Source organism: Schistocerca gregaria, chromosome 6 (assembly GCF_023897955.1).
Source record: "Schistocerca gregaria isolate iqSchGreg1 chromosome 6, iqSchGreg1.2, whole genome shotgun sequence".
NCBI lineage: Eukaryota > Metazoa > Arthropoda > Insecta > Orthoptera > Acrididae > Schistocerca > Schistocerca gregaria.
This window is the reverse complement of record NC_064925.1, coordinates 545,171,985-545,197,698: the sequence shown is the minus strand read 5'-3', so window position 1 is coordinate 545,197,698 and position 25,714 is coordinate 545,171,985. Positions and strand designations below refer to the sequence as shown.

At 39.5% G+C, this 25,714-nt stretch overlaps 1 protein-coding gene across 1 annotated transcript in view; it reads left to right on the top strand.

The window, feature by feature from the left end:
• LOC126277960 (glutamate dehydrogenase, mitochondrial) overlaps window positions 1–17,693 on the top strand; it is a 151,636-nt gene extending 133,943 nt beyond the window's left edge. The window contains exons 8-9 of the mRNA XM_049977582.1: window positions 8,760–8,914; window positions 16,551–17,693. Of these exons, the coding sequence (XP_049833539.1) occupies window positions 8,760–8,914; window positions 16,551–16,667 (272 nt within the window). The 3' untranslated portion in view covers window positions 16,668–17,693. The remainder of the gene's footprint in view (window positions 1–8,759; window positions 8,915–16,550) is intronic.
• The last annotated feature ends 8,021 nt before the right edge of the window (window positions 17,694–25,714 follow it).

Sequence of the window (25,714 nt, the reverse complement as noted above, 5' to 3'; positions counted from 1 at the left end):
GTTGTGCACAAATTGTCCTTTTAATTATGTCTCATAAGTGTTTGATGGGGTCTATGGCAGGCAGTCTGGGTGACCAAACCATTCACTCCAATTGTCCAGAATGTTCTTCGAACCAGATGTGAACAGTTGTGGCCCAGTGAGATGATATCATTGTTTGGGAACATGAAGTCCGTGAATGGCTGCAAATGGTCTCAAAGTACCCAAACATAACCATTTTCAGTCAATGATCAGTTAAGTGGGACCAGAGGACCCAGTCCATTCCAAAAACAACCCACACCATTATGGAGCCACCATCAGCTTGCACAGTGCCTTGTTGACAACTAGGGTCCATGGGTTCATGTGGTTTGCGCTACAGTCGAACCCTGCCATTAGCTTGTACCAACTAAAATCACAACTCATTTGACCAGACCATGGCTTTACAGTCGTCTAGCATCCATCCAATATGATTATTAGCTGAAGAGAGGTGTTGCTTGTCTATTAGCACTGGGAACTCTGCGCAAATGTTGCTGCTCTCAGTCATTAAGTAAAGGCCGTTCGCCACTGCATTGCCTGTGGTGAGAGGTAATGCCTAAAATTTGGTATTTTCAGCTCACTCTTGACACTGTAGATATCAGAATATTGACTTCCATGATGATTTCTGAAATGGAATATCCTGTGTGTCTAGCCTTGACTAGCATTTTGTGTTCAGTCTGTTACTTCCTATTGTGCAGCCATAATCACATCAGAAATCTTTTTGTGTGAATTGCCTGAATAGAAATGATCTCAGTAAATGAAATCAGTAAAATAATAAACTCACTGGAAAGTAAAAGCTTTTACAGAATTGATGGCATTTCCAGCAAGATACTTAAAGCTTGTTCCCCACAGAGAAGTAGGATTCTCAGCCACGTATGTAATAGCTCTTTGGAGCCGGGTGTTTTCCCCAATAGACTGAAATATGCCATTGTAAAACCATTGCATAAAAAGGGGGATACATCGGATGTCTACAACTATCGCCCAATCTCTCTTCTGACAGCTCTATCAAAAATTTTTGAGAAAGTAGTGTATTCAAGAGTAGCCTCCCATGTTTGTGAAAATAAAGTACTAACAAAACGTCAGTTTGCTTTTCAGAAAGGCTTTTCAACATAAAATGCTATATATGCTTTTATTGATCAAATATTAATTGCTCTGAATATCCGGACATCACTCATTGGTATTTTTTGTGATCTCTCAAAGGCCTTTGATTGTGTAAATCATGGAATTCTTTTAGATAAGCTAAATCATTATGGTTTCAGGGGGGGCAGTGCACAAATGGTTTGATTCATACTTAACTGGAAGAATGCAGAAAGTTGAAATAAGTGGTTCATGTAATGTTAAAACAGCTGATTCCTCAAACTGGGGGCCTATCAACTACGGGGTCCCACAGGGTTTGGTCTTAGGTCCTTTACTGTTCTTGATATACGTTAATGACATACCATTCCATATTGATGAAGATGCAAAGTTAGTTCTTTTTGCTGATGATACAAGTATCATCAATAACTAAGTGATGTAATTTTAAATGATGTTTTTCACAAAATTATTAAGTGGTTCTCAGCAAACGGACTCTCTTTAAATTTTGATAAAACACAGTATATACAGTTCCGTACAGTAAATGGCAAAACTCCAGTAATAAATACAGACTTTGAACAGAAGCCTGTAGCTAAGGTAGAATTTTCAAAATTTTTAGGTGTGTCCATTGATGAGAGGTTAAACTGGAAGCAACACATTGATGGTCTGCTGAAACGTCTGAGTTCAGCCACGTATGCTATTAGGGTTATTGCAAATTTTGGTGATAAGAATCTCAGTAAATTAGCTTACTATGCCTACTTTCATTCACTGCTTTCATATGGTATCATATTCTGGGGTAATTCATCGTTGAGTAGAAAAGTATTCATTGCTCCAAAACGTGTAATCAGAATAATTGCTGGAGCCCACCAACGGTCATCCTGCAGACATCTATTTAAGGATCTAGGGATCTTCACATTATATATATTCACTTATGAAAGTTACTGTTAGTAATCCAACCCAGTTCAAAAGTAATAGCAGTGTGCATAGCTATAACACCAGGAGAAAGGATGATCTTCACTATGCAGGGTTAAATCTGACTTTGGCACAAAAAGGGGTAAAATATGCTGCCACAAAAGTCTTTGGTCACCTACCAAACAGCATCAAAAGCCTGACAGATAGTCAACCAACATTTAAAAATAAATTAAAAGAATTTTTAGGTGACAACTCCTTCTACTCATTGGCTGAATTTTTAGATATAAATTAAGGGAGGGGAAAAAAAACTAACTGAAACATTAGTGTCGTGCAATATTTTGTGTAATGTAATATCTTGTACAGACTTCTTTCATTAACCTGACACGTTCCACATCATTACGAAGTGTCATATTCATGATCTATGGAACAAGTATTAATCTAATCTAAGTGCCGCCAATTAACTGCCCTTTCGTACCTTGTATATGCGATGCTACTGCCATTTGATTGTGCCTAATGCTGCCCCATGACTTTTGTTCACTCAGTGTAGTACATCTGAGTGCCGCTAATCCGAACTCCGGTAATCCAAACATTCAGTTAATCCATGAAAAATGTTACTCTAAGTATGGAGAACTGTGCAGTAAACTGCTGTACATACACACTATTTCAATTTACACAGTACAATAAACATGTATTAGGAAAAATTGGCAAGAAAAGGTTTGGTTTAAACAATCCATAACAATGAACGAAAAGCTGTCAAACTTACTTAAGTTTATCCCCACTTTTTAGATGACAAAAACTCATTTTTCTTTGGTGTGATGAAGACTTCTGTTACGCGCATAGTTGCACCACCATCTCATAAACATCAAATCTGCGGTTGCAGCAGTGGGATGTTGCTTCAAGTAATGTAAGACAAGGTCAGGGGCTTCTGCTGTGTCACGGTGTGGCACCAGCTCTCCTTAATGTCTTTCAGGCTCATTGTCACTTCCGTCATAGCAGTCCACTTCTTCCTGGTCGTGAGTTACAGCAGCAACTAAATAAGCATCAGGAAGGTTCTCCACACATGCCCCATCTGCTGCTATCCACTCATCTACATCTCCTTCACTAGCTTCTTCACATCCAGGGATTGTCTGTATCATTTGTAGTAGATTTTCCTCTTCATTTTCAACTAGGTTGTCCTGAAATTCAAGAGATGTCCACAGTTTTCTCCATGATTTTCTCAGAGTATTTTCTGAAATATTCTACCATGCCTCAGCAGCCCAATAAACAACATCCTTCACATTGGTCTTTTTTATTTTGTCCACTAAAGGAATGATATCATCTTGGATCAGTATTATTAAAAATTGTTTTCTGTAAATCAGTTTTAATGTTTGCTGTACCCCCTGGTCTATAGACTGTAGAAGTGGTGTAACATTCGGCAGCAAAAGCTTCACCACAATTTCTTCATCACATCATTCCTCAGTGCTGGGGTGAGATGCCGCATTATCAGTAAAAAGGACTGCATGGCAAGACAAATGATTTTCCTTAGAAAACTGTCGAACAGAGGCAACAAACTAGCCGTGAAACCATTCTTTGAACAGCTTACTATCCGTCCGTGCTTTCTTCTGGTTGTGATAATATAAGGGCAGGGACTTAATGTTGCAGTTTGTAATAGCTCTGGGCCTAGCGGATTTGCTGATCAGCATTAGAGGCAGCTTGTGATTACCAGCAGTGTTGCTGCATGCTAATAAAGTCGCATCATATGTGCACATTTTAAAACCAGGAGCATGGTCTTCTGCTTTAGATGCCAGGCTTTTTGTTGGCAATGCCCTAAAATTAAAGCCAGTCTCATCAGTGTTACAAATTTGTTGGGGTTAATACCTTCCCCCTCATATAATTTTTCCAAAGTCACCCAAGTATTCCTTCTCTGCATCACAGTTGGAAGAAAGCTTCTCTCCAAAGCTTCTCTCCACTAATTGTTAGCTGTCGGGTTCTATGATTTTTTAAACCTGTCCAACCAACCTGTACTTGCACCAAGAGACTCATCACCATTCATTAACTTGTTTACCTAAACAGCCTTCTCTTGAGCCAGAGCTCCACTCAAAGGAACTCCCCTTTCTGTTTCCTTTGTAAACCAAAGGAAAGGAGCTTCATCCACTTTATTGTACTGTGACTGTTTCATAGTCTGCCAAATTTTGAGTGTTTTTCCTGAAAACGTTACTCATGACTGTTCAAGCTTCACTTGGTTCTTCTTCCAATCAAAAATGGTTGCTTTACCAACACCCAGTTCTGTTTCCAGTTTAGATACATACTCACCATTGTCTATCTGCTTCAAAGCCTTCAGTTTCTCTTTGAGAGTTAACGTTGTATGTTTCCATTTACTCATGATGAAAATACGTACACCACCACACATGAACAAATACAAATACAATATAACGTTACATGTGCAATCGATTGATAAGTAACATAACCAAGCACTTTTCAAGCCAACTGGCAGAGCACTGCCTTCAGACACTACAAAGGTCTCAACAGTGCGCAACAAGGGCAGGGAGTGAGAGTGAGCCATTGTTCCCACACTTGTTCCCACACTTGTTCCCATTTGTCACCATGGTGTACCTATTTATCTGCTTGCTATGCTTCATTCCCCCCCCCCCCCCCCCCCCCTGCAGTATGGAGTAGAGTAAGTGAGTCTTGAGGGAAGGCCACGTGGCCATCAATGCTGTTGGTGGTCGTACGAGATGGTAGACACATGGCTGTACGAGATGGTAGACACATGGCTGGGACCTCCAGCTCGACTGGGGCGGGGTGCGGAGGCGGAGCGACGGGAGGCAGGTTCACCTCAGTCGTTGAGCCAGTGAGGACGGACGATGCGGCGGCCAGCACGAGAGCAGGCAGGTGGAACGGGGGATGGTGGGGTGTAGGTGTGGCAAGCCCAGATGCTATTAGAGCCATCCGGTGAGATAAAGGCACGAATTGTCATCGGTAGGACTCGTGAGGAAGGGTGAGGCTACGCACAGCACACGTAGAACTGCTCGTTGGGTGGCGAGGCCGTGATGCCTGTGAGTATAATGAGAACTCTGTCATCAAGAGTGACAATTGAAATGTTGTCCATGCTGTGTGGGAGTATGTTGCAGAGCAGAGTGACTATGGGAGAGGATGTGTCTGTAGCCAATGAGGTCGCAGCAAAACCCGCACATGGTGTGGAGGTTGCAGTGTCTGAGAAACCCTACGATAGGTTGTGGCCCAAGGAGAAACATTGTCAGATACCATGGTGGCAGAGTCGTTAGGAGAATCATTGTGATCCATGAGGATGAAGAATGAGCAACCCTCCATGTTGGGGCGGAAGTGTTTGACGGCCTCGTAGACCACAAGGATTTCTCTGTCGAAATCAGAATATTTCTTCTGGGCTGTTCATAGTTTTTTTTAGAGAAGAAATGAAGAGGGGAAACGGTGATTGCCTTGCGTTGATGTATTACCATCCCCACTGCAATGTCGCTGCATCCGTAGTGATGAACAACTCAGCCGAGGGATTCGGGTGGGCGATTGTCACGGCATGAGCTAAAGAAATCTTTAACTCGTATGACCAAAGCCAAAGTTTAAGTTCTCCACGCCCGTTAAAAACACACCCTGTGAGGTCGCACTATAACTGACAGGTGGAACTTGTGAGAAGTTATGTCGGTGTGGTAAGATGTCATTGGAAGGCAAAACACCGAATGATGCACTTGAACCAACGTGGTGGAAAACTTGAGCAACTGGTTTGGGGGGTGACCATGGATAAATGTGCTCACTAAAATGTTATTGATTAGTTTGCCAGTGAGGCAAAACCATAACAGGTCGGAAAGTTCATAGTGGCAGGGTGTGTTTTGCAATAATGGCGGCGCAGCACATGGCCCAACAGTAACTGTTGTTGTGGCCCGTTGAGGGTCAAAGTTCATGTGCGAATGTAGATTGCTTTTAGCATTATGTGATCGATCGGTAGGTACACAGTTCTGAATATTAGGTACTTCCAAACTTTACAGAGGCTCTCCTGCGAACCAGTAGAGCTTCTGTAAAGTTTGGAAGGTAGGAGATGAGGTACTGGCAGGAGTAAAGCTGTCAGGACGGGAAAAGAGTCGTGCTTGGGTAGCTCAGTGGGTAGAGCACTTGCCTGTGAAATGCAAAGGTCCTGAGTTCGAGTCTCGGTCCAGCACACAGTGTTCATCTGCCAGAAAGTTTCGTATCAGTGCACACTCTGCTGCGGAGTGAAAATCTCATTCTGTATTTATATGCAGTTTTATAGACTATTGAGCAAGGCACAAAATCGGCAAATGGCGTGCTCTTTACTGGAATACCCTAAGAAAACTGTTCTTGAAAGAGAAGGGAATACTGCAACTGCCACTTTTCAAAAAAATATTTCCTGCTAAAATCTAGTATTGACTTAGTTTAGGTACACCAGACATTGTATCTAAATAAATTAACTTAGACCTTAATGAAAGTTTAAATCAGTATCGAAAAGAAACCTACTAGTAATTGGCAGGTTAATGTAACTGCATTGAAAAAAAAAAATCCTCTCACCAAGTGGCAGCAGGAGAACACATACACAAGAAAAGATTTCATTTACGCAAGCTTATGGAGCCAGTGGCTCTTTCTTCCAGCAGAAGGGCTGGAGGGGAAGGGAGAGGAACTGGAGTGGTTTAGGAAAAGGGGTAGAGCTCGGAAAAGTCATCCAGAACCCTGGGTCATGAGAGACTTGGAGGACAGAATGAGGAAGAGTCTTTCCTTTATTTAAATCAGAAGAATTGAGCCATGAAAAGAAAATCAGAAAATAGAAAAGTAACTAAAATCGAAGCATTTATTTCCTATGTCTTGATTTGGAAAATTATCAACACCCCTTTTATACAGTAGGGTAACTTCACAATAATGATCACTGAGGATCTCAGTTTTAACTGTGAACTCTGCAGCAAAAAAGCACAAATCTGCTCAGTGTTATGAGGGATAAAACTAGTGCTGGCCATGCATGAAATGAAATAGCTTCTTGTATTCACAAGAGAATGCTGCCATTACCTTAAGTAGTAGTTGATGGTGATATAATTAGTGACTCCTGCAGTGGCCAGAACTGGAATATTAATGTCTCAGTAATGCCCATGAATATGTATTTAAAGAGGAAAGACCCTGTAGTAGTAAGTGGGAAGTCATGACTCATCCATTCCTTGAAGTTAGTGATACTCATGTGGTGGCCTCCATTGATACAGCTTTCAGAAAAAGGGTACTACTGCAGAAATTGATTTCATCGGGTTAGTTCCTAGGAAATGAGTGCTAAATATAGTGGAACATATAGCAGAATTATTTTGTCATTTCAGTGAGCTACTTTGATATGTTGTGATCATAGAAAATCCAAAATTTTGGGAGAGCCATTTACTTGGATGGAGATAGAATGATTACTGAAATACATGTGTAATTCACCTGGGAATGTATAGCAAAAATTTCCCTTTGGCCCACAAGATGAGTTCAAGATACTAAATCTAACAAGAAGAAGCAAAACATGAAGCAAATCATGACAAGCAACCCATTCATATGCTTATAGAATTATCATCAGAAAAGTCAAAGATCTATGGATGTTAATGGCCTTTTTACATCCACAGAGTAGGGAATTTTACCAGAATGTTTTACCATGGCATTCAGGAGGCACTATAGAGTACTTACCAAAGTGAAGATAATGTTGCAGCACAAAAATTAGATTGTTTCATCTGTCTCTACTATGGACTGATACACACAGTGATTATTCCAAATGGAGAATACCATCAGCAATTATAAAATACAACATTATCTTATTCTGGCTTCTCTTTGTATCAACATATGGGGATAAGACTGAAATGTAGAACATGCACAAATTTTAATTAGCCAAATACCTGAACTTACTGCATTATTAAAACAGTAAAAATACACACATTTCGTACTGCAATATTGGTCATAAAAAACAGCCAGTGTATGAAAATGTTGAATGCTTGGTACTATGCATTTCTCAGATACTTATTAAGATGTCTTCTATACATTATGAGCTGCTCTAGCAACGTTTTATTGGTCAAAACCAATTTTCGGGATTATGATCCACCAGTGGCATCTGATACAAAGGAACAGACAAGTGTAAGTGCATAGATTACTACAAAATAAAGTATTTCTTGTGCAGCTCATGGTATATAGAGGATGTCTTTTAATCAGTGTATTAACGTTGCTGGAACTAAATAAAAAAGTGTCACAAAAGTTCTAATTAAGGTAAGTGTAAAAAGTGTGAGTGTGTGTGTGAGTGGGTGTGAGTGTGAGTGTGTGGGTGTGTGAGAGAGAGAGAGTGTGTGTGAACCAAAATTGCTGGTGGGGCACTGTCAGCCATTCAGAATCTAGAGAAGAAAATAGTTATTGCGAAATGCACAAATTTATATTCACAATGTGAGTGGTGATCTGTCCCTTGTATATCACACCATGATGGCTGTTCTGTGGTATTGTTTATGCTTAACATATGTTTATAAATGATTGGTGGAAGTGCTGAATGAAGTGGCACAGTGCTTAGTGTATTGGAATCTGTCTGGAGTGGCAGGTTTCAAAACACTCTCCGGCCATTCTGATTCAGATTTACTGTGGATTCCCAAAATCCATCATGGTGAATGCTGGGGTAGTTCTCTAGTTGTTGACTAGGATTTAATAACAAATCTTCTTTCTTTCTTTTGTAGTTACAGTCCATTTATTTTTGCAGCACATGTTGAAATACAGAAAGATGATATACCTCTGTAAAACCATTAAAATTGTTGTTACAGAATCTGTACAAGAATCTCTAGAGCGAAGATTTGGCAGAGTGGGTGGCAGAATACCTGTTACACCTTCTGAAGCATTCCAGAAGAGAATCTCCGGTGCTTCTGAAAAGGACATTGTACATTCTGGCCTGGACTACACAATGGAAAGATCAGCAAGGGTAAGATCTGGCCACTTTGTTTATGAAATAGCTAGAATCTGAATGGATAAGAAAAATATTATCGTCATCTGCATCTGCAAGTTTCTTATCTGTCTCTGCTGGTATTAGTTTTGTGAAGCAATTTAACCCATCACTGCTCTGATAGCACTTGCGCCTGGCCTGAATTTTTGTCTACTGGAATCCGCACTCGGCTTTGATGCAAATTAAGGCTGGACACAGAGGATGCCTCATATCTTTTGGGTCAAATTGAAACAGGAGATAATGAGTCCACAACTGATTATATTGAGATAGGGAACAGTGGTCAGAAATGCAAATTAATTGTGTTATGGACATACACAACGTACATTGCATATCAACAAAATAGCTCATAGTAGTTGTGTAAAGTTATGACCATTAGTCTCAATGCCTGTATTGCAATAGCACATGCAGTTCTGCCACACTATTGCAGAGATCTTGGGTTTCTGTTGTACACTGGAACAAGCAGCAGGTACACCCTGACCACCAGACAGACATAGTGTACACATTCTTAGCTCATAACACGTATATCATGTGATGACCAATTGCATTGCACTGGTGCATTAACCTGTACCATACTCACACCACTATCCTTGGTGTCAGTTGTCTGTTGTGTGTGACAGCTTGTGATGAGGTGTGATACTGTATAGTGTGTAACATGTAGTCAAAAATGGAACGTTGCTTGTAAAGAGATTTGGCAGGTGTGCATGCATTTAGTGTACTGTGCAACGGTATGTAGTGTCTGTAACACAGTGCGAATGTTTGAAGAATGCTTTCCCAACAGATGTCATCCTAATTGGAAGAAGTTTATCTCCTTGGATCCCATCTTGTAAGAGATTGGGTCATTCACACCACAGTTGGCCAAGGTTCCCGCCAAAGACCTGTCTGAGCACCAGACTTTGAGGAAATGGTGTTGGATCATGTGGCTAACCATAAAGCAGTAAGCACCCACCATATTGTCTGTGAAATACTCACTTTGAAGGATATAGTTTGGAGAGTTCTGGTGGAACATGTATTAACCCCTATCATAAAGTACAGGTGGCAGCACTGGGACCAATGGATTTCCTTCAGTCAATGAATAATACAGTGCAGTGCTATGGTGTTGAGCTTTGTAGAGTTTGAATTCTTTGTAGATGAGGTATTATTCACCCGTGAAATTGTTTTCAGCAGCTGCAACAACCATGTCTGGACTGAAAACAGTTCCCATGCCATCTACATCAGTAACCACAAGTAATAATTTTCTGTCACTGTATTGGCAGGCAATGTCGAAGATCACCTAATAAAACCATATTTGCTGCCTCCCTGTTTGACTGGCCCACATTACCTGGTGTTTTTGCGAGACATGCCACAATAATTCATGGAGACTGTACCACTTGGTGTCTGTGAAAGAATGTGGTTTGAACACAGTGGTGCACCAGCCCATTTCAGTGCTAATATTCACAAGCACCTGAACAACATGTACCCTCATCATTGGTTTGGAAGGGGAGTTTCTATCCCATGACCACCACTCTCATCTCTGGACTTCTTCGTCTGGGCTTACATCATGACGTTAGTGCAGGAAACCCCCATAGGTATGGATGAAGACCTGCTGCCTGTCTTACAGTATAACAGACACCAAGGATGTTTGACTACTTAATGTGCCGTTGCCATGCATGCATTGAGATTGACAGTTGTCACTTTGAACAGTTACTATGAGCTATGTTGTCATGCAGTGTACTCTGTTTTTGTCCGTAACACAATAAATATGCATTTCTGACCATTGTTTTCCCTATCTGAATATAATTGGTTGTGAAACTGCTATTACCTCTTTCAACTGGACCCAAAAGGTTTGAGACACATTGTGTTTCAATGACTGTCATACCAAATTTAAACTCTTCGGTTTATTCTTACAAGAGCAGCACAAAATGTATTGGTTTCTTATGTATGTAGAAAACCATTAGATGAGAAGAAATTTCATGCCAAATTTTTAATATTTAACATACGGGCCTCTTAATTTTCACACACACTGTTGTAGCTTGTGGAGTGTAGCCAGTCCCTGTAAACAAAGGGCTGGCACATGAAGGAGCATTGCCACTTGCTGTGAATAATCAAGTGGACCAGCCAGTGGAATCTGACGATCTGGACTGCATCTTACATGGTCACTTTATACCTGTAGCAATAGCTGAAGTGAGCTCTCCAGAGTGCTCTTGCTTAGTGACCAGTGGGAACTGAAATGAAGTCCCAGTTTTGTGTCCAGTGCAAAACAAGCCACTATCTTTGATTTACTCTTTGTCATAAAATACATAGCCAATTTTTGTCCAAATAGGTGATTTCAAATTGATTTTTCACAACTAGTTGTGCGAAATCACTTGGTTTCACCTTACATGAATTTATGTCCATGGTGTTCAGTTTATTAGAGTACTGTCACTAATGTTTGCTCACACACTCACTCAGTTGTCACTCAGCCACTGCGAATGAGTAAATGAAGGCAGGAGAATCTTGCATCTCGCACATCTCCGGAAGCGTGTAACCGTAGCTGTCATGGAGAAAGTGCTTCAAAGACTGGCCAAAAGTTATCTTTGGGGCAAAATGCAGTCACTAGTTGCAGGTCCCTTTGGTGCAGCTAAAGCGACAGCCAGATAAGAACGGAACGGAACTGGACTTTGACTTTACCTGCGCCTTGCAAACATTTCAAAAAAGTCTGCAAACTTCAAATTTTTAGCTAAAATTACAACAGATGTGCAGTGTCATTTAATGAAATCCCATTCATTGACTGCAGGTAACACAGTTTGATAAAACGCATATAATGAGATTGATATTGTCCTTTACCTTCTAACTACAAAGCAGTTTTTGTTGAAGATATCCACCGACAATTTGTGGGTATCTGCAACTGCAAATGTTTTACCAGCAACGTAACAATTAATGTGGATATTTGTGGATATGTCTGCAGGTACCTGCATCTGCACAGACCTTTTGAAATAGGGGTTACAGACACATTGTTATTTGCTATCAGTGTATCAGGAATTCCTTTGAAGTCACCCAAGATAACAGCTCTTGGCATAATGTTTAAACTTAAATTTTATTCTTATTTCATTTCTCTCCAGTATTATGTAACTTCATTCAGACTCAAATCATAGAGAATATAACTGTGTTATTAGATGAGGCATTCAGTTTTTACATTAACAGGAAGAACAGTATCTTTTGATAATGTTGGCCAGTTTTATTTCTGGTCCACAACCATTATACTCTTTGGGAATGTGTTATGGCATGAATGGCATATCTCTAGCATGTTTGTTCATTTGTTCATTTATTTATTTATTTTCGTTACAGCCATCGATGGGCTATGTTTATACAACTTCCCTCACTTTCTAAAGTTCTCTTCCTTTCTCTTCCTTCCTCTTCCTTTCTCTTTCACTAGTACTCCTTCATCCGACGTCTCACTTGTGCACGTTCTTTGGCCGAGAATACCTGTTCTTCCTTGTTTTCTCCTTGAAGAATTCCTTCACCTCTGCAACCTTTTTCCTAAAGATCTGCCTGTTCACAATTTCTTCTGCCATGATCCTGCATTTTTTCTAGATCCCAGTGCACTTCTTTTGGAAGTTGTCCTGGAAGAGAAAAGCCTTGGTGGCGAGCCTCTCGGATTCGATTCTTCTAATATGTCCATAGAAAGACAGACTACTTTTCTTCATTGTGGTGGTGATATTTTCAAATTGTTCATAAAGATCTTGATGTGATCATAGGTGGAACATAAATTCATTTGATATTTTTCTGGACCCAAGAATATTTCTTAGGAATTACCTTTCTTTCTTTTCCAAGTCTGAAAGTCTCTTCTTGGCTATTGTCTCAGATGCATATAAACATTCAGGTTTGACGACTGTGCTGTAGTGTCAGAATTTGGCGTGGTATGAGTGTGATTTAGATTTGTATGTGTTCTGACACAATCCGAATGCTATTTCCATTTTTCTTGCCCATTCAATTGCTGCCTTTTCATTGTTTGGAGTCAAAATCTCTCCTAGGTACTTGACCCTCTGAGCTCTTTTGATGTTGCCATACTTGGTCCTCATTGTACAGACTGCATCAGTGGCATTTATGTTCATATATTGTGTCATCTCAAAAGATATTTGCAATCCTGCCTTCACTGCTGTTTCCTTGAGGACTTCATCTGATCAGTTGCAATTTGCAGATTGTCTGCAAAAATACTATATCATCTGCAAACTCAAAGCATTCAAATGTAAGCCCAGACTGTTTGCGGCCTAGCGTGGCTCCATTTGGAAAGTTGAATTGACTTATTTCTTTTCCCATTCCGTGATAGCTTTTTCTAAAACAATGTTGAACAAGATTGGAGAGTTCTGTCAGCTGCATGGTAATTGACACTGTTTCTTTTAAAGTTGCATGACAAGTAGTAATGTACTTAAAATAGGACCTCAGTGTTTACAGATGAAGGTAAGTATTTTGGTTAAAAATACCACTGTAAACAAGTAAACACTAAGGTAACAGTAGATGATGCACCGTGGCTATGTAGTAAAACTGAGGTGGCAATGGCTTCTTTCAGCAGAGTGGTCTTCATAATTTACTTGATCGAATTTATCTGGCTTGAACGAATTACGCAATTCACTGTTAGTTAACAAATACAGTGTATGGATGAAGTTACTCTAAATCTTGTGGATTCTGTTCTTTATAATCCCACAAAATTAACACTGAAATCAAGAGGGTCTCCATTGTGCATCAGATAAATATTTTGACACACTCATGAGGACGCATCTCCCAGCAGAACAGAGAAAGGATTTTCTCTGAAAGTATGGTATGTTTCCATCATTTTGATTTGCAGCTCCTCGTATTGGCTGTGTTTGCAGTTAAAATTGTTGGATGTCAGGTGTGCCAGTTATGCAAAACACCGTTTTTATCAGCACCCAAACATGTTTTGGCACCACTGTGTCCTCATCAGTGGGTTTTCATTTTTATTTATTCTGCAGTGTGAACATTTTTGTTAAATGATTGTAAAATTAGGTGCATTTTTAGTTCAAACAGATCATTTTTTCTTGTACCTTTTACATTTGGTGTGCATAAATTTTCAGGATCACTTGTTTTATAATTACTACAGGTAGCTTGTCATGTGCAACCAACTGATGTTGATGAGAGTTTTTTGCTGGGAGTTAACCTATCTTCTAGAATGTAATTAAGTTTTTCACAATGTTTCTGTGCCTACATTTGTTTTTACTTAAGTTTTCATGTGGCAAGCACTTCCATTCTCAGCATCATGCTGAGGTGTTGTGATGCACACATAACTATAACAAGTATTTTCCACAAATAACGTAGTAAAACACTCTTCACTTCACTAAAGCACAGTGTGATTGTGGTTTTTTTTATGTCTCCCAGCCCAGTCAGTGTTCATTTGTTCACCAGAGTGTTTGGTGCCAAATTTGAATTCTCTCTCTCTCTCTCTCTCTCTCTCTCTCTCTCTCTCTCTCTCTGTCTGTCTGTCTGTCTGTCTGTCTGTGTGTGTGTGTGTGTGTGTGTGTGTGTGTGTGTGTATTTTAAATAGTGTGCCCTTGCAGAGTGTAGTGTATTTGTTTAAGACCTGTTTTCCTCTGCATGGGCACACTATTTAACACATTAAAGGAACTTTACAAATATAAACAGCACAAACAGATAGTCTATACACACATACATTTCATTGGATAGCAAGAAATTATTACTATTAAAAGTTTTGGGTGGTGAAGTCCTAACTGCTTATGGGAGCTTTGGTATCTGCCTGTGCATATGCTCAAGCCAAGAACTAAAGCTGCTCTTATCAGTACTGATGAAGTAGTTGTCATAATGGAACTCCAAATTTGGAAAAACATTAGCAAACAGATTAATCTTACAGCTTCTGTCCCCATATTGAACAATACTTGAGCCTAACTGCATTTGTAATTCATCATTATGAGAGATCAAATTAAAATTGAGAACCTTCGTTGTCTTTGATCTGACCAGCTTTCACAAATGGTGAGTCAGCTAAACTTTCAGAGACTTCATATAGATAAAGATTTTGTAAAGTGATGAATGATGGCCGAGTGTGGCTGACAAGACACTTCCAAGCCACAAGTCAAAGCAGGTCAAAACATATTTTCTAAGAAGGTGGAGATGATATGCAAATTACAGTCCTTATCCACATTATTAGATGAACCTAGATTTTTTAACCTAATAAGAGTTCAGGAGGTATAAAAAGGATCATATTGATCACTCTACATGAAATTGAGTTGTTTAAACATTAGTTTATTAATAACTGATAAATCACACAGTATTAATATTAATTGTTGTTGTTTCTTAAAAAATGTCCATTAAGCAGAACTAGGCCTAGCTTCTTAATGCTTCGTCACACTGTATTTAGCAGCTATTTATGCTTCAACTTGCCTTGGCATACTGTTAACACTGCCTCGTACGGTGTCATGCATCTGTGGGTGATGATATCAGACTTGAATAGTCTTTTCAGTGAGATGAACTTTTGTAGTGATTGTTTCCTTTGAATAATCTTTTCACCAGCTCCGAAATATTTTTAATTGGTTTCATGTCAGGCAAATTTCCTGACCAGAGTAACAAAGGGAAATTTTGTTTCTACAAAAACGTTTTTACTGGTCATGCCGTGTGGCAAGGAGCCCTGCCCTGCAGGCACACAAATGATTCTCCTTTAGGGAACCATCATTTTTTTTAGGTAATAGCCTCCTCCTTAATGCCTCATTGTACTGGTTTTGCTGCATTATTCCCTCAACCAAAAAAAAAAAAAAAAACATCCAGTGCCTTTTCCACCAATGACACACAATATGATGAGTTTGGTAGGATGTTTCACAGTCCACACGATAGTTGTGAAGGTACGTTTCACCAGGGTGCTTTTGTACAAACTGAAATTTATTCACCAAAATTTCAGATGTGGACTCATCACTGAAGCAATCCTGAAACAAAATGAAAAAGCCATGAAGATTTGCTATAGGATTGGCCTTGAATGCAGAAAATTTATCACCACTGTATGAAGGCAAATACTGTGTAATTTAAATGATACTCGCCGATTTCCAGGATAATCACATAAATAGTGGCTTTGTAATGGAGCCACATCTGCTAACTTTTATTGTTGACTGAGGAGAATTAGCAACTTAATTAGCTGATAGGTGTCTGACAGGTGCATGGGCAAATGTCGTTAATTGAGAATGTGATGTAGTGCATCTTGAACACAAAGTAGATAGTTCATGTAACTCTTGTTGATCATATGAACACTCAGTATTTTGCGTAGCAAAATCTGTGACTTGTACCTACAAGTATTTCGTTGCAGATGGGTAGCTTAATTTTACTCGGTCACAGTTATTTGTAATGATTTTTTTACTACTGTCCCAAATTGTTCAGAACCACCATCACTACTGTTGAAAAGCTGCACAGCACCAGAAGTGAATAGTGGAAATTTACAGTACACATTGTTATAAATATGATAATTTACCATTGAAGTTGTTTGTTGTTAATTAAAACAAAAAATCCCCCCTTACAGCCTCTTACATATTGCAAATGTCATTTAGTTCCTCCCTGTAGACATGTAACTATTAATATTTGTCTAAGAAATTAGTGTAGTTATTGGCGCTGTGTGACACAGTTATTAAAAATAATTTTTTTCTTTCAGGCTATCATGAAAACTGCCATGAAGTACAATTTGGGGCTTGACTTAAGAACTGCAGCATATGTAAATTCAATAGAAAAAATATTTACTACTTACAAGGAGGCTGGTTTGGCTTTCTAGAAAGCAAGTTCTTTCAACATGCCATCCATCAAATAATAAAGACAAATAGTCATGTAGCTGAGAATATGTTTGGAAGCATTCCACAGTCTTCAGTTTTACACAACCTTCTGTATTTGGAGGTGAAGATGATTCTGAATGGAAATATAAGGAAAAATGGAATCTTTACTTTCAATTCTCAGAATTTTAGAGAAATGCATTTTCTGGATGTAATATCATCTTTAGTTAAGAACATTTCAATTTAGAAATTCTGACCATTAACTGTACTTAAAACAGTAAGATATTAATCTTACTTAATTGAAGATATTCTTAGACCTGTCCATTTAGCACATAATATAACAATGCATATTATTGTATTTTTCACTTCATGTACTGAATGCTTATTTCATTTCTGTAATATTATGTCCATCTCAATTCGATATTTTTTGAGAAAAGAACATATTCATAGTGTCCTGGTTTTTGTTTTGTCCACAGGATCACACTAATTGATAACCATGTACTTTGGTAATGTTCTTGCTCTGTGATAATGTCTTGTGTAAATGTGCTTTGAGCCACATTCTAACTTGTGTTTAACATAAGTCCCTGCCGACCTTGTGTTAATTTTACACGAAAAGCATTTAAATTTGCTATTAACTCTCCCATTACGCACTAATGAATATCTTTTTGTTGGTGTACAAATACCTCTCTGCTGATTAATATAATTTGATAGAATCTTTCAATTTGTGAAACATTTGTGTGTGTGTTATACATAAGTTTCAGAGAAATATACACAGATACACTTTTAACTTTTTGATGACTGTAATGCAGTGCTGCAGGAAGTCAGTGTAACATATAATGAATGTGAAGCACTCAATAATCAGTATTTTTATTTTGTTCATGTATTCACTGTGCTTCTCAGATGTGGCTATTGTCTTCTGTACTCTACACTTCATAAATATTTATAAGTACATATTTAAAAATGCAGTTATTTGTTTCCACACTTTCATGTGATACCCAATGAAATAAAGAACTCTATTTTTATTTCTCTAATTGAGTGAATTTTTCTATTATGCCTACAAAACATGCCTATTACTCAGAACTATATAGAATTTGACTTTAATTAGTGTCAAATTGTAGTAAGTATGAAACTGTACTCCCCCCCACTCCAAAGCAGTGAGTGAGTGAGTTTCACTGTCTAAATGAAAAACAATTAACCTGAGGCCCAAGACAGCTAGTAAATCCTGCAGGATGAAAGTTTAACAATATCTTGTTGTAAGTATGTGTTTCAAATTGACCAATTTTAGGAGTGTGTGCGATATGTATCACACACCAGCAAACCCAGCAATGCTTCACAATCGCTAAACAATATAGGGGAACTGGATATATGCCCTAATCCAGGTTATCCCTTCTCATTGCTTCTTTGCCCACATTGAAGGTATGGAATTTGAAACTTTTATAAATCGCCTAGAAGATGAATGACAAGGACTCCACTCAGTTTTTGGTTCTTAATGTTAAGGCTTTCAAAATTTTCATGTGTGATACAATTACAAAACTTCAGAATATACATCACTAATTAATGGAAAATCTCATATAAAGATGTGAAACAATTACTAACAAAGAGATAGAGGGGCTGGCCAGTACTTACCTCAGCTCAGTACAGCCGATAGAAACACAAAAAACAACCAAAAATTTAAGTTCCTAGCTTTCGGAATAAATGTTCCTTCATCAGGGAGGAGAGAGGGGAAAGAAAGGGAAGAAGGGAAAGTGGATTTAGTTACTCACAACCTAGGTTATGAAGCAACAGGGAAAGGAAAACAGGGAAGGTAGCAAGGATGGAGGCATGGTTCTCAGAGGGAAGCCAAAGATATTCTACTGTAGGTACTGTGCCAGCTTCAAACCAAAGAGGATGCATACAGAAGTAAAGAGGTGTATAGTATAAAGATGTAGGATGAAAAGATGCATGAATGGCTAAAGAGGAAAGGGAAAGAGGAGAAGACTGAAAAGTAAATGGGAGTGAGGTTGTTTAACGTCGGTTCAGTCCAGGGGCATGGCGGCATGAAAGGATGTGCTGGAGTGCAAGTTCCCATCTCCGCAGTTCAGAGGGACTGGTGTTGGGTGGGAGAAGCCAAATGGAACATACGGTGTAGCCCTTTCCTCTTTAGCCATTCATGCATCTTTTCATCCTACATCTTTATACTATACACCTCTTTACTTCTGTATGCATCCTCTTTGGTTTGAAGCTGGCACAGTACCTACAGTAGAATATCTTTGGCTTCCCTCTGACAACCATGCCTCCATCCTTGCTACCTTCCCTGTTTTCCTTTCCCTGTTGCTTCTTAACCTGGGTTGTGAGTCACTAAATCCACTTTCCCTTCTTACCTTTCTTTCCCCGCTCTCCTTCCTGATGAAGGAACATTTATTCCGAAAGCTAGGAACTTAAATTTTCGGTTGTTGTTTGTTGTTTTTTGTTTCTATCGGCTGTACTGAGCTGAGGTAAGTACTGGCCAGCCCCTCTATCTCTTTGTTAGAATATACATCACCTAATTTTTTTGCATAATGTGGTAAGAATATGAACTATTTTTCTGAACTAAAAGTTCGTGAAAGGGCAACATACAGTTTGCCATGTGAATGACACACTGGTTGTAAATCACTTCCAACGTATTCCAGTGTCTGACCTTCAGTCTCACTTATTGTCACTGCAAGTGATATCGTGATGGGGAATTGAAATAGCTTGAAATGAATGGATAAATCAGTGGGGATGTTTGGTATATGGGGAATGAAAATGATCTCTTCAGCTGCTGAACATTTGAGGATAGTAGCTTCAGTGAAAATACGTTTCGTAGTTATAATCTGCTAATGGGTAACATTACAAAGCTTCAGAGGACTGAGACTTTGTAGTAATATTACAGGAATGCCAACTTCAAGGCTCAAACTTGACAGCAGAAAGTCAACCACATTCAGTGAATATAGAAATTCCTGTGGATATTGAACAGCATCTATGGTATGGACGGATTGGTATTCCTTCTGTTCTCCTGTGACATTTTCCAAACTAATATTATTTCAGATAAGTTAAAAGGTTCCGGTAGATTCAGGTTGCATAGTAGTATTGTAATCGGAATATAACAATTTGTCAAATGGGTTATGCCCTGCTATCGTAGATAACACTTGACTGCGAGAAAGAAAACAAAACCATACCACACACTTCCAAGGCACAGTGCAGCGCAGCAAAGTCCCGCATTTTCTTTCTTGCAGTCAGTTTTAAAGGAAAACCTATACTTCTTTGACGAAATATGACGTATTACTACTGCTACAAGTAACATGCTAGAGGAATGAAACAAAAGATTTCAAAGTGGCTATGGCAGCGTTACTGAATACAATAGAGGAGAAGGTCCAAATATAAGCTAGTTAAGATTTTTACATAGTAACATTTTTACATAGTAACATTTTTCTGTTAATAATTAAATTATTGCAGAAAGCCTGGTATGGTACAATAATGTGTGCCCTGTAAAGTTATGGGGGATTGAAAAATTGAAAACATTCTTCTTATTTAAAATAATTTACAGAAACAAAATGCCAATTCTCGACCCCCCTCTCCCCCCCCCCCCCCTCCCGGTTCCACCCCTTGGGTCTAAATGTGGGCTGCCTTTAACATGAAGGAAAGAAATAGTTGTAGTAATCACAAATATAAAACTCCATTGTGCATTCCAGCACATGCAGTAAGTGCCCACCTACTGCACTGGATACACTTCATCCAATTTTCTCCATTGGCATCTGCTGAAAATTGGCTGTCACAAATATGCACAATACATCTATACCAGAAGATGTGCAGTCTTCATAAAGCTCAGCTCAAAATAACTTCTCTTATCGTCTTAGGTTAATCTCGTCTTCATTAGATAATTCATCAGATGAATAAAGGTCTACTTTTTTCTTCTGCAGATTTTTTGTTTCTCTTACCTTTGTTATAAAGGTGGGTACCAGGTTGAGATTCATTGGGAGAGTCCTTAGAAAATGTAGTCCATCAATAAAGGAGGTGGCTTACAAAACACTCGTTCGACCTATACTTGAGTATTGCTCATCAGTGTGGGATCCGTACCAGATCGGGTTGACGGAGGAGATAGAGAAGATCCAAAGAAGAGCGGCATGTTTCGTCACAGGGTTATTTGGTAACAGTGATAGCGTTACGGAGATGTTTAGCAAACTCAAGTGGCAGACTCTGCAAGAGAGGCGCTCTGCATTGCGGTCTAGCTTGCTCGTCAGGTTTCGAGAGGGTGCGTTACTGGATGAGGTATTGAATATATTGCTTCCCCCTACTTATACCTCCTGAGCAGATCATGAATGTAAAATTAGAGAGATTAGAGCGCGCACGGAGGCTTTGACAGTCATTCTTCCATACACGACTGGAACAGGAAAGGGAGGTAATGACAGTGGCATGTAAAGTGCCCTCTGCCACACACCGTTGTGTGGCTTGCAGAGTATAAATGTAGATGTAGATTTGATTTTTGAATCTGCTTCAGTTTTTAATCAGGAAAAGTTAGCTGTCTCTTCCCCTTCAGTGACCTGCCCAAGGAGCCAAGGAATTTGCGAGCTGTTCTTTGTGGGGTGAACCTGTAATCAAGCAAGCTTTTGTAGATTTCCAACCTTTGTTGATGTTTCTTGCAATTATGGGTGGTGGGGAAATATTAAAAGGGCTAACGAGAGCCAAAGTTTCTGCTTCTGCATTCAGTGAGAAAGGAATGAGCAGAGGAAATTCTGAAAATGTTCCTGGGTGAGACAAAGATAACCATGAATTTGATGGTAGGTCTACCATTGAAGGTTCTGTGCTCTCTGTCTGATGATCCTGGCTGAGGGTTGGATGAGTAAGACTTCTTGTGCTGGTGCTGACGTGTTGGCAGCATTTGGTAGCACTTCAATATAGTCAATCGATGACAGTGTGTTAAAAGATTTTTTAGCTTCCACATGAGCAGCCAGATCATCAGTGTCAGTGAAGAGATGATTGTTCAAAGGATAAATCCCTGTTGCTTTAAAATTGCTCATTGCAATCGGACCATTTCGAACTTGCAGAGAAGCTTTCCTGAACAGATCCATTACCACATGTGTTGCAATAAGTTTCTGAACTTTCAACATATACTGTCTTCCTGGTTCACTTTAATAGGCCTGAAATGGTCCCATGAAAGTTTTATTGAGGAGCTGGAGCTTGTGTGTTCAGTGAGGTGGCAAGGAAATGATGCAAATGTCATTCATCTGGGCGGTATCAATTGCTCCATGGTCGAACATGGCTACAATGCCCAGCTAAAACAAGGAGAATTGGCAAATCTTCAGTTGGCTTAACTGTCTTGATGAAATGGTCAAACCACGCTTTAAAAAAATGAGTTTGTACCCAACCAGAAGTGTGGACTCAGCTGATACATCCTGGAGGAGCATGTTTCATCAATTGGTCTGACATTCTAGCTATTGGAAAAAGAATGAAGAGTAAAAATAAAATTTCCTGATGCAGTCATGCAAGCTGTGAATATTAGCCGAACCTCTTTCAGCAGAAGTAAGGGCTGCAATTTGGCACTTTCCATTTCTGCCAATTACTTTTGGTATTTTACTCTGCACAATACTGAAGCCTGTCTCAGCAATGTTACATATGTGATCCAGTAGGTAGTGGTGTTTATTGGAAGCCTCTTCTAATAACTCGTAAAAAAAGTATAATTTTTTCTTTGTTGAAACCCAATACTCTTGAGACAGAAGTTCCACAGGGCTTAAGAATTGATAAGTGAGATGAATGGTAATTCAGAAAAGATCTGCCCAACTCCTACCAGCTGCCTTAGTGATGAAAGGTGCATTAATGCCATTCCTCTATACTAAAACAAACATCATTAATTCAAATTGGATTAAGTATAACCAAGAAAACCTTAGTTCCATAGTCAGTAAGTAAGAAACTATCTTGTCTTCCAGATTTGGTCTTAAAACAGAGGGCCTAACTGGCAGTAGCAGTTGGAGTAAGATCTGTTTTCTTACTTAATCAGCAGGGTACAGTGAGGTACATGAGATACATCATCCACTTTTGCAACCTTACCCATTTTCTTCACCCTCATTGCGGTGATGGCTTCAGCCATCTTCAGATGGTCCCAACATCTTCCTTTTGCTCTTGGCTTGGTATTTACGCTTTTTACATGACATCCTGAAAAACAAATCTTGAGTAGATTTCAACTAAAATTACTGGAATATAAACTGATCCAAATATGGGCTAGCTCATCATTAGATCCTTCATGGCAGCCCATATTTGGACCACACTGTGGCTCTAACAGTCATTATGAAATACACACAGAACAACAAAAACTGGGAAACAGATACTTTAATATACGAGGCGCATCCAGAAAGTAAGTTTCCCTATTCATTTTAAAACAAAAGACAACATAGTTACATGAAAATATTTATTGGCAACAAGCACAGCAATGTTTAAGATATTTTTTGACATAGTCACTAAGAGAATGGAGACTTGTCGTACTGTGGGATCAACTTTAGGCCGGCCGTGGTGGCCGAGCGGTTCTATGCACTTCAGTCTGGAACCACGTGACCGCTACAGCCGCAGTTTCAAATCCTGCCTCGGACATGGATGTGTGTGATGTCCTTAGGTTAGTTAGGTTCAAGTAGTTCTAAGTTTTAGGGGACTGGTGACCTCAGATGTTAAGTCTCATAGTGCTCAGAGCTATTTGAACCATTTCATCAACTTTAGTGTTCCTGTGTCATAGAAGTCAGCTGCCTGTGAATGGAACCAGTGTGCGACAGTTGTCTTCAGCTAGCTCCTCGTCATTGTCAAAACACTGGCTGGAGGACAGGAGTTGTTTGAGGTGCAAGTAAAGATGGAAATCACTGGGAGCATGATCAACACTGGATGATCAAATAGCTCCCAGTCAAACTGCTGTAACACAGTTCCTGTGTGCTGAGCCACATGACAATCATTGTCATGGACCAGCACAACACCTGCAGCAAGCACTCCACACCTCTTGTCCTGAATGGCCCGTTGCAGTTTCTGCATTGTTTCACATTAATGGTCAGCGTTCACTATTTCACTTCTGGGCAGGAAGTCAATGAGCAGAATGCCCTTCCTTCCCCAGAACACCATGCACATTACTTTCTGCATCAACATAGTCAGTTTGAATTTCATCTTGACCAGAGAGCCACTGTGATGCCATTGCATTGAATAATGCTGGTTCTCTGCAGTCAAGTGAGAAATCCATGTCCCATCGCCCATGACAGTCCTGTTTAGGAACTTGTCGCTGTCATCATGGTACCTCTGTAGGAATACCAGTGCCGCTCCGAAGCATTTTGTTTTGCGGACAGTTTCATGCAACAAGGGTCGTGATATCTGCGGAAAATGGCTGCTGAGCTTTGTAATCATGAAGCGAAGGTTCTCCAGGATGCATTGCTACACCAGTTTGACAAGGTTACCCCTTGTGCTCTTCAACAGGGATACTTCGATGATCTTTGGAAAAAAGCCTACATCAGAAACACATCATCTGTTTGGTCATGATGTTCTGCCTGTAGACACGAAAGAGCTGACTATGAATTTTGATGGGCACTATGTTTTGTGCATTAAGGAACCTTATCACTGACTGAATTCCACAGGCAGCAGGAGAATGAATAAGAGATTCCATTTCGGTGCACTACTGACCCAGTACTGACACCATGTGGGACCTGTATGGCCGGCATTTGATTGTCACGTCGTAGATATGTTATGCATGTACAGTTTTACTGGCTAAATACGTCTGCTTTAAAGGAAAGACCAGAAAATTCACTTTCTGGATGCACCTCATATCGGTAATACAGTTCTTTGAACGATTGCATGCAGAGCTAAATCAAATTCTAAAGAAAATGTTTAAATACATAACTGTTGATAGAGTGCAGGTCACAGGATCGAAGTTTTCATGCACAAAATCTCACTGTAGCTAAACAGTATGTGTTCGCACCACCAAATGTGTACAGTCCTGTGGTGGAGACAGACTTACGTGTGCCACAGTTAGGTGGCAGCACTTTCTGTGCCTCCAGGCCTCCTAGTCCATGTTTAGACCACTTCCCATATTTGGACCTTCTCCTCTACTGTTAAACTTTTGAGACTACAAATGACTGGACACAAACCCAAAACCTTGAAACTTCTACCAATGCTGTCTAGGGAGTCCACACACAGTGTGAAAACTGTACTACTGATACATTTCAGAAGTGGAATGCAGGTGAGCATGGGCCGAGTAAAATTTGGTAGTAAACAATAAAGGGATTTTGGCTACATTGAGCACTGCATTTCAGATAAATAAATAGAAGTGAACATTTGTACCTGCTTTTAAAAGTGAAATGGAGGAAAAAGGTATTATCATACTAAATTCTCATTCTGCAGCAGAATGGTTGCTGATTCAAAAGTTTATGGCTGATTAAAATGTGCTCTGGGCTGGGACTCGAACATGCAATGGTTGCCTTTAAAGGCATGTGCTTTACCAGCTGTAAGCTGTCCAAGAATGACTCACGACCTGCCCTCACAGCTTTATTTCTGCCAGTACCTCATCTCCAACTCTCCAAACTTCATAGCTCTCCTGCAAAACTTGTGGGACTAGCGCTCCTGGAGGAAAGGACACTGCAGACACTTGGCTTAGCCGCAGCCTGAAGGAGAATTTCCACAGTGAATTTTCACTCTCCAGTGCAGTGTCTGCTGATTCAAATTTTTGTGCTGATTTGCAGCTTGTAGCTGAACAGTTGCCTTTTGTGGGCGAGTGCTCTACTGAGTGAGTTACATACAAACAAATTTCCAAAGCAAATCATCAAATATTCTTTATGTGGGAACATTGAGGACAAATTGATATTATACAGGAGGTAAGCACGTTAGTATTCTGGGAAGGAAAGAAGTCATACTCATATGGACCTAATTAACTGTAAATACTCAGTAATTCATTTTGAATTATAAATAACATTATCTACGTATTCAGTATCACCATTGTATCTCTAAAAATAGTTGACAGTTTTGCCTTGAGTGCCATAACTATTACATAAACACTGTGTTGTCCCATTATAGAGCTACTTATTTACTACAAAATTTT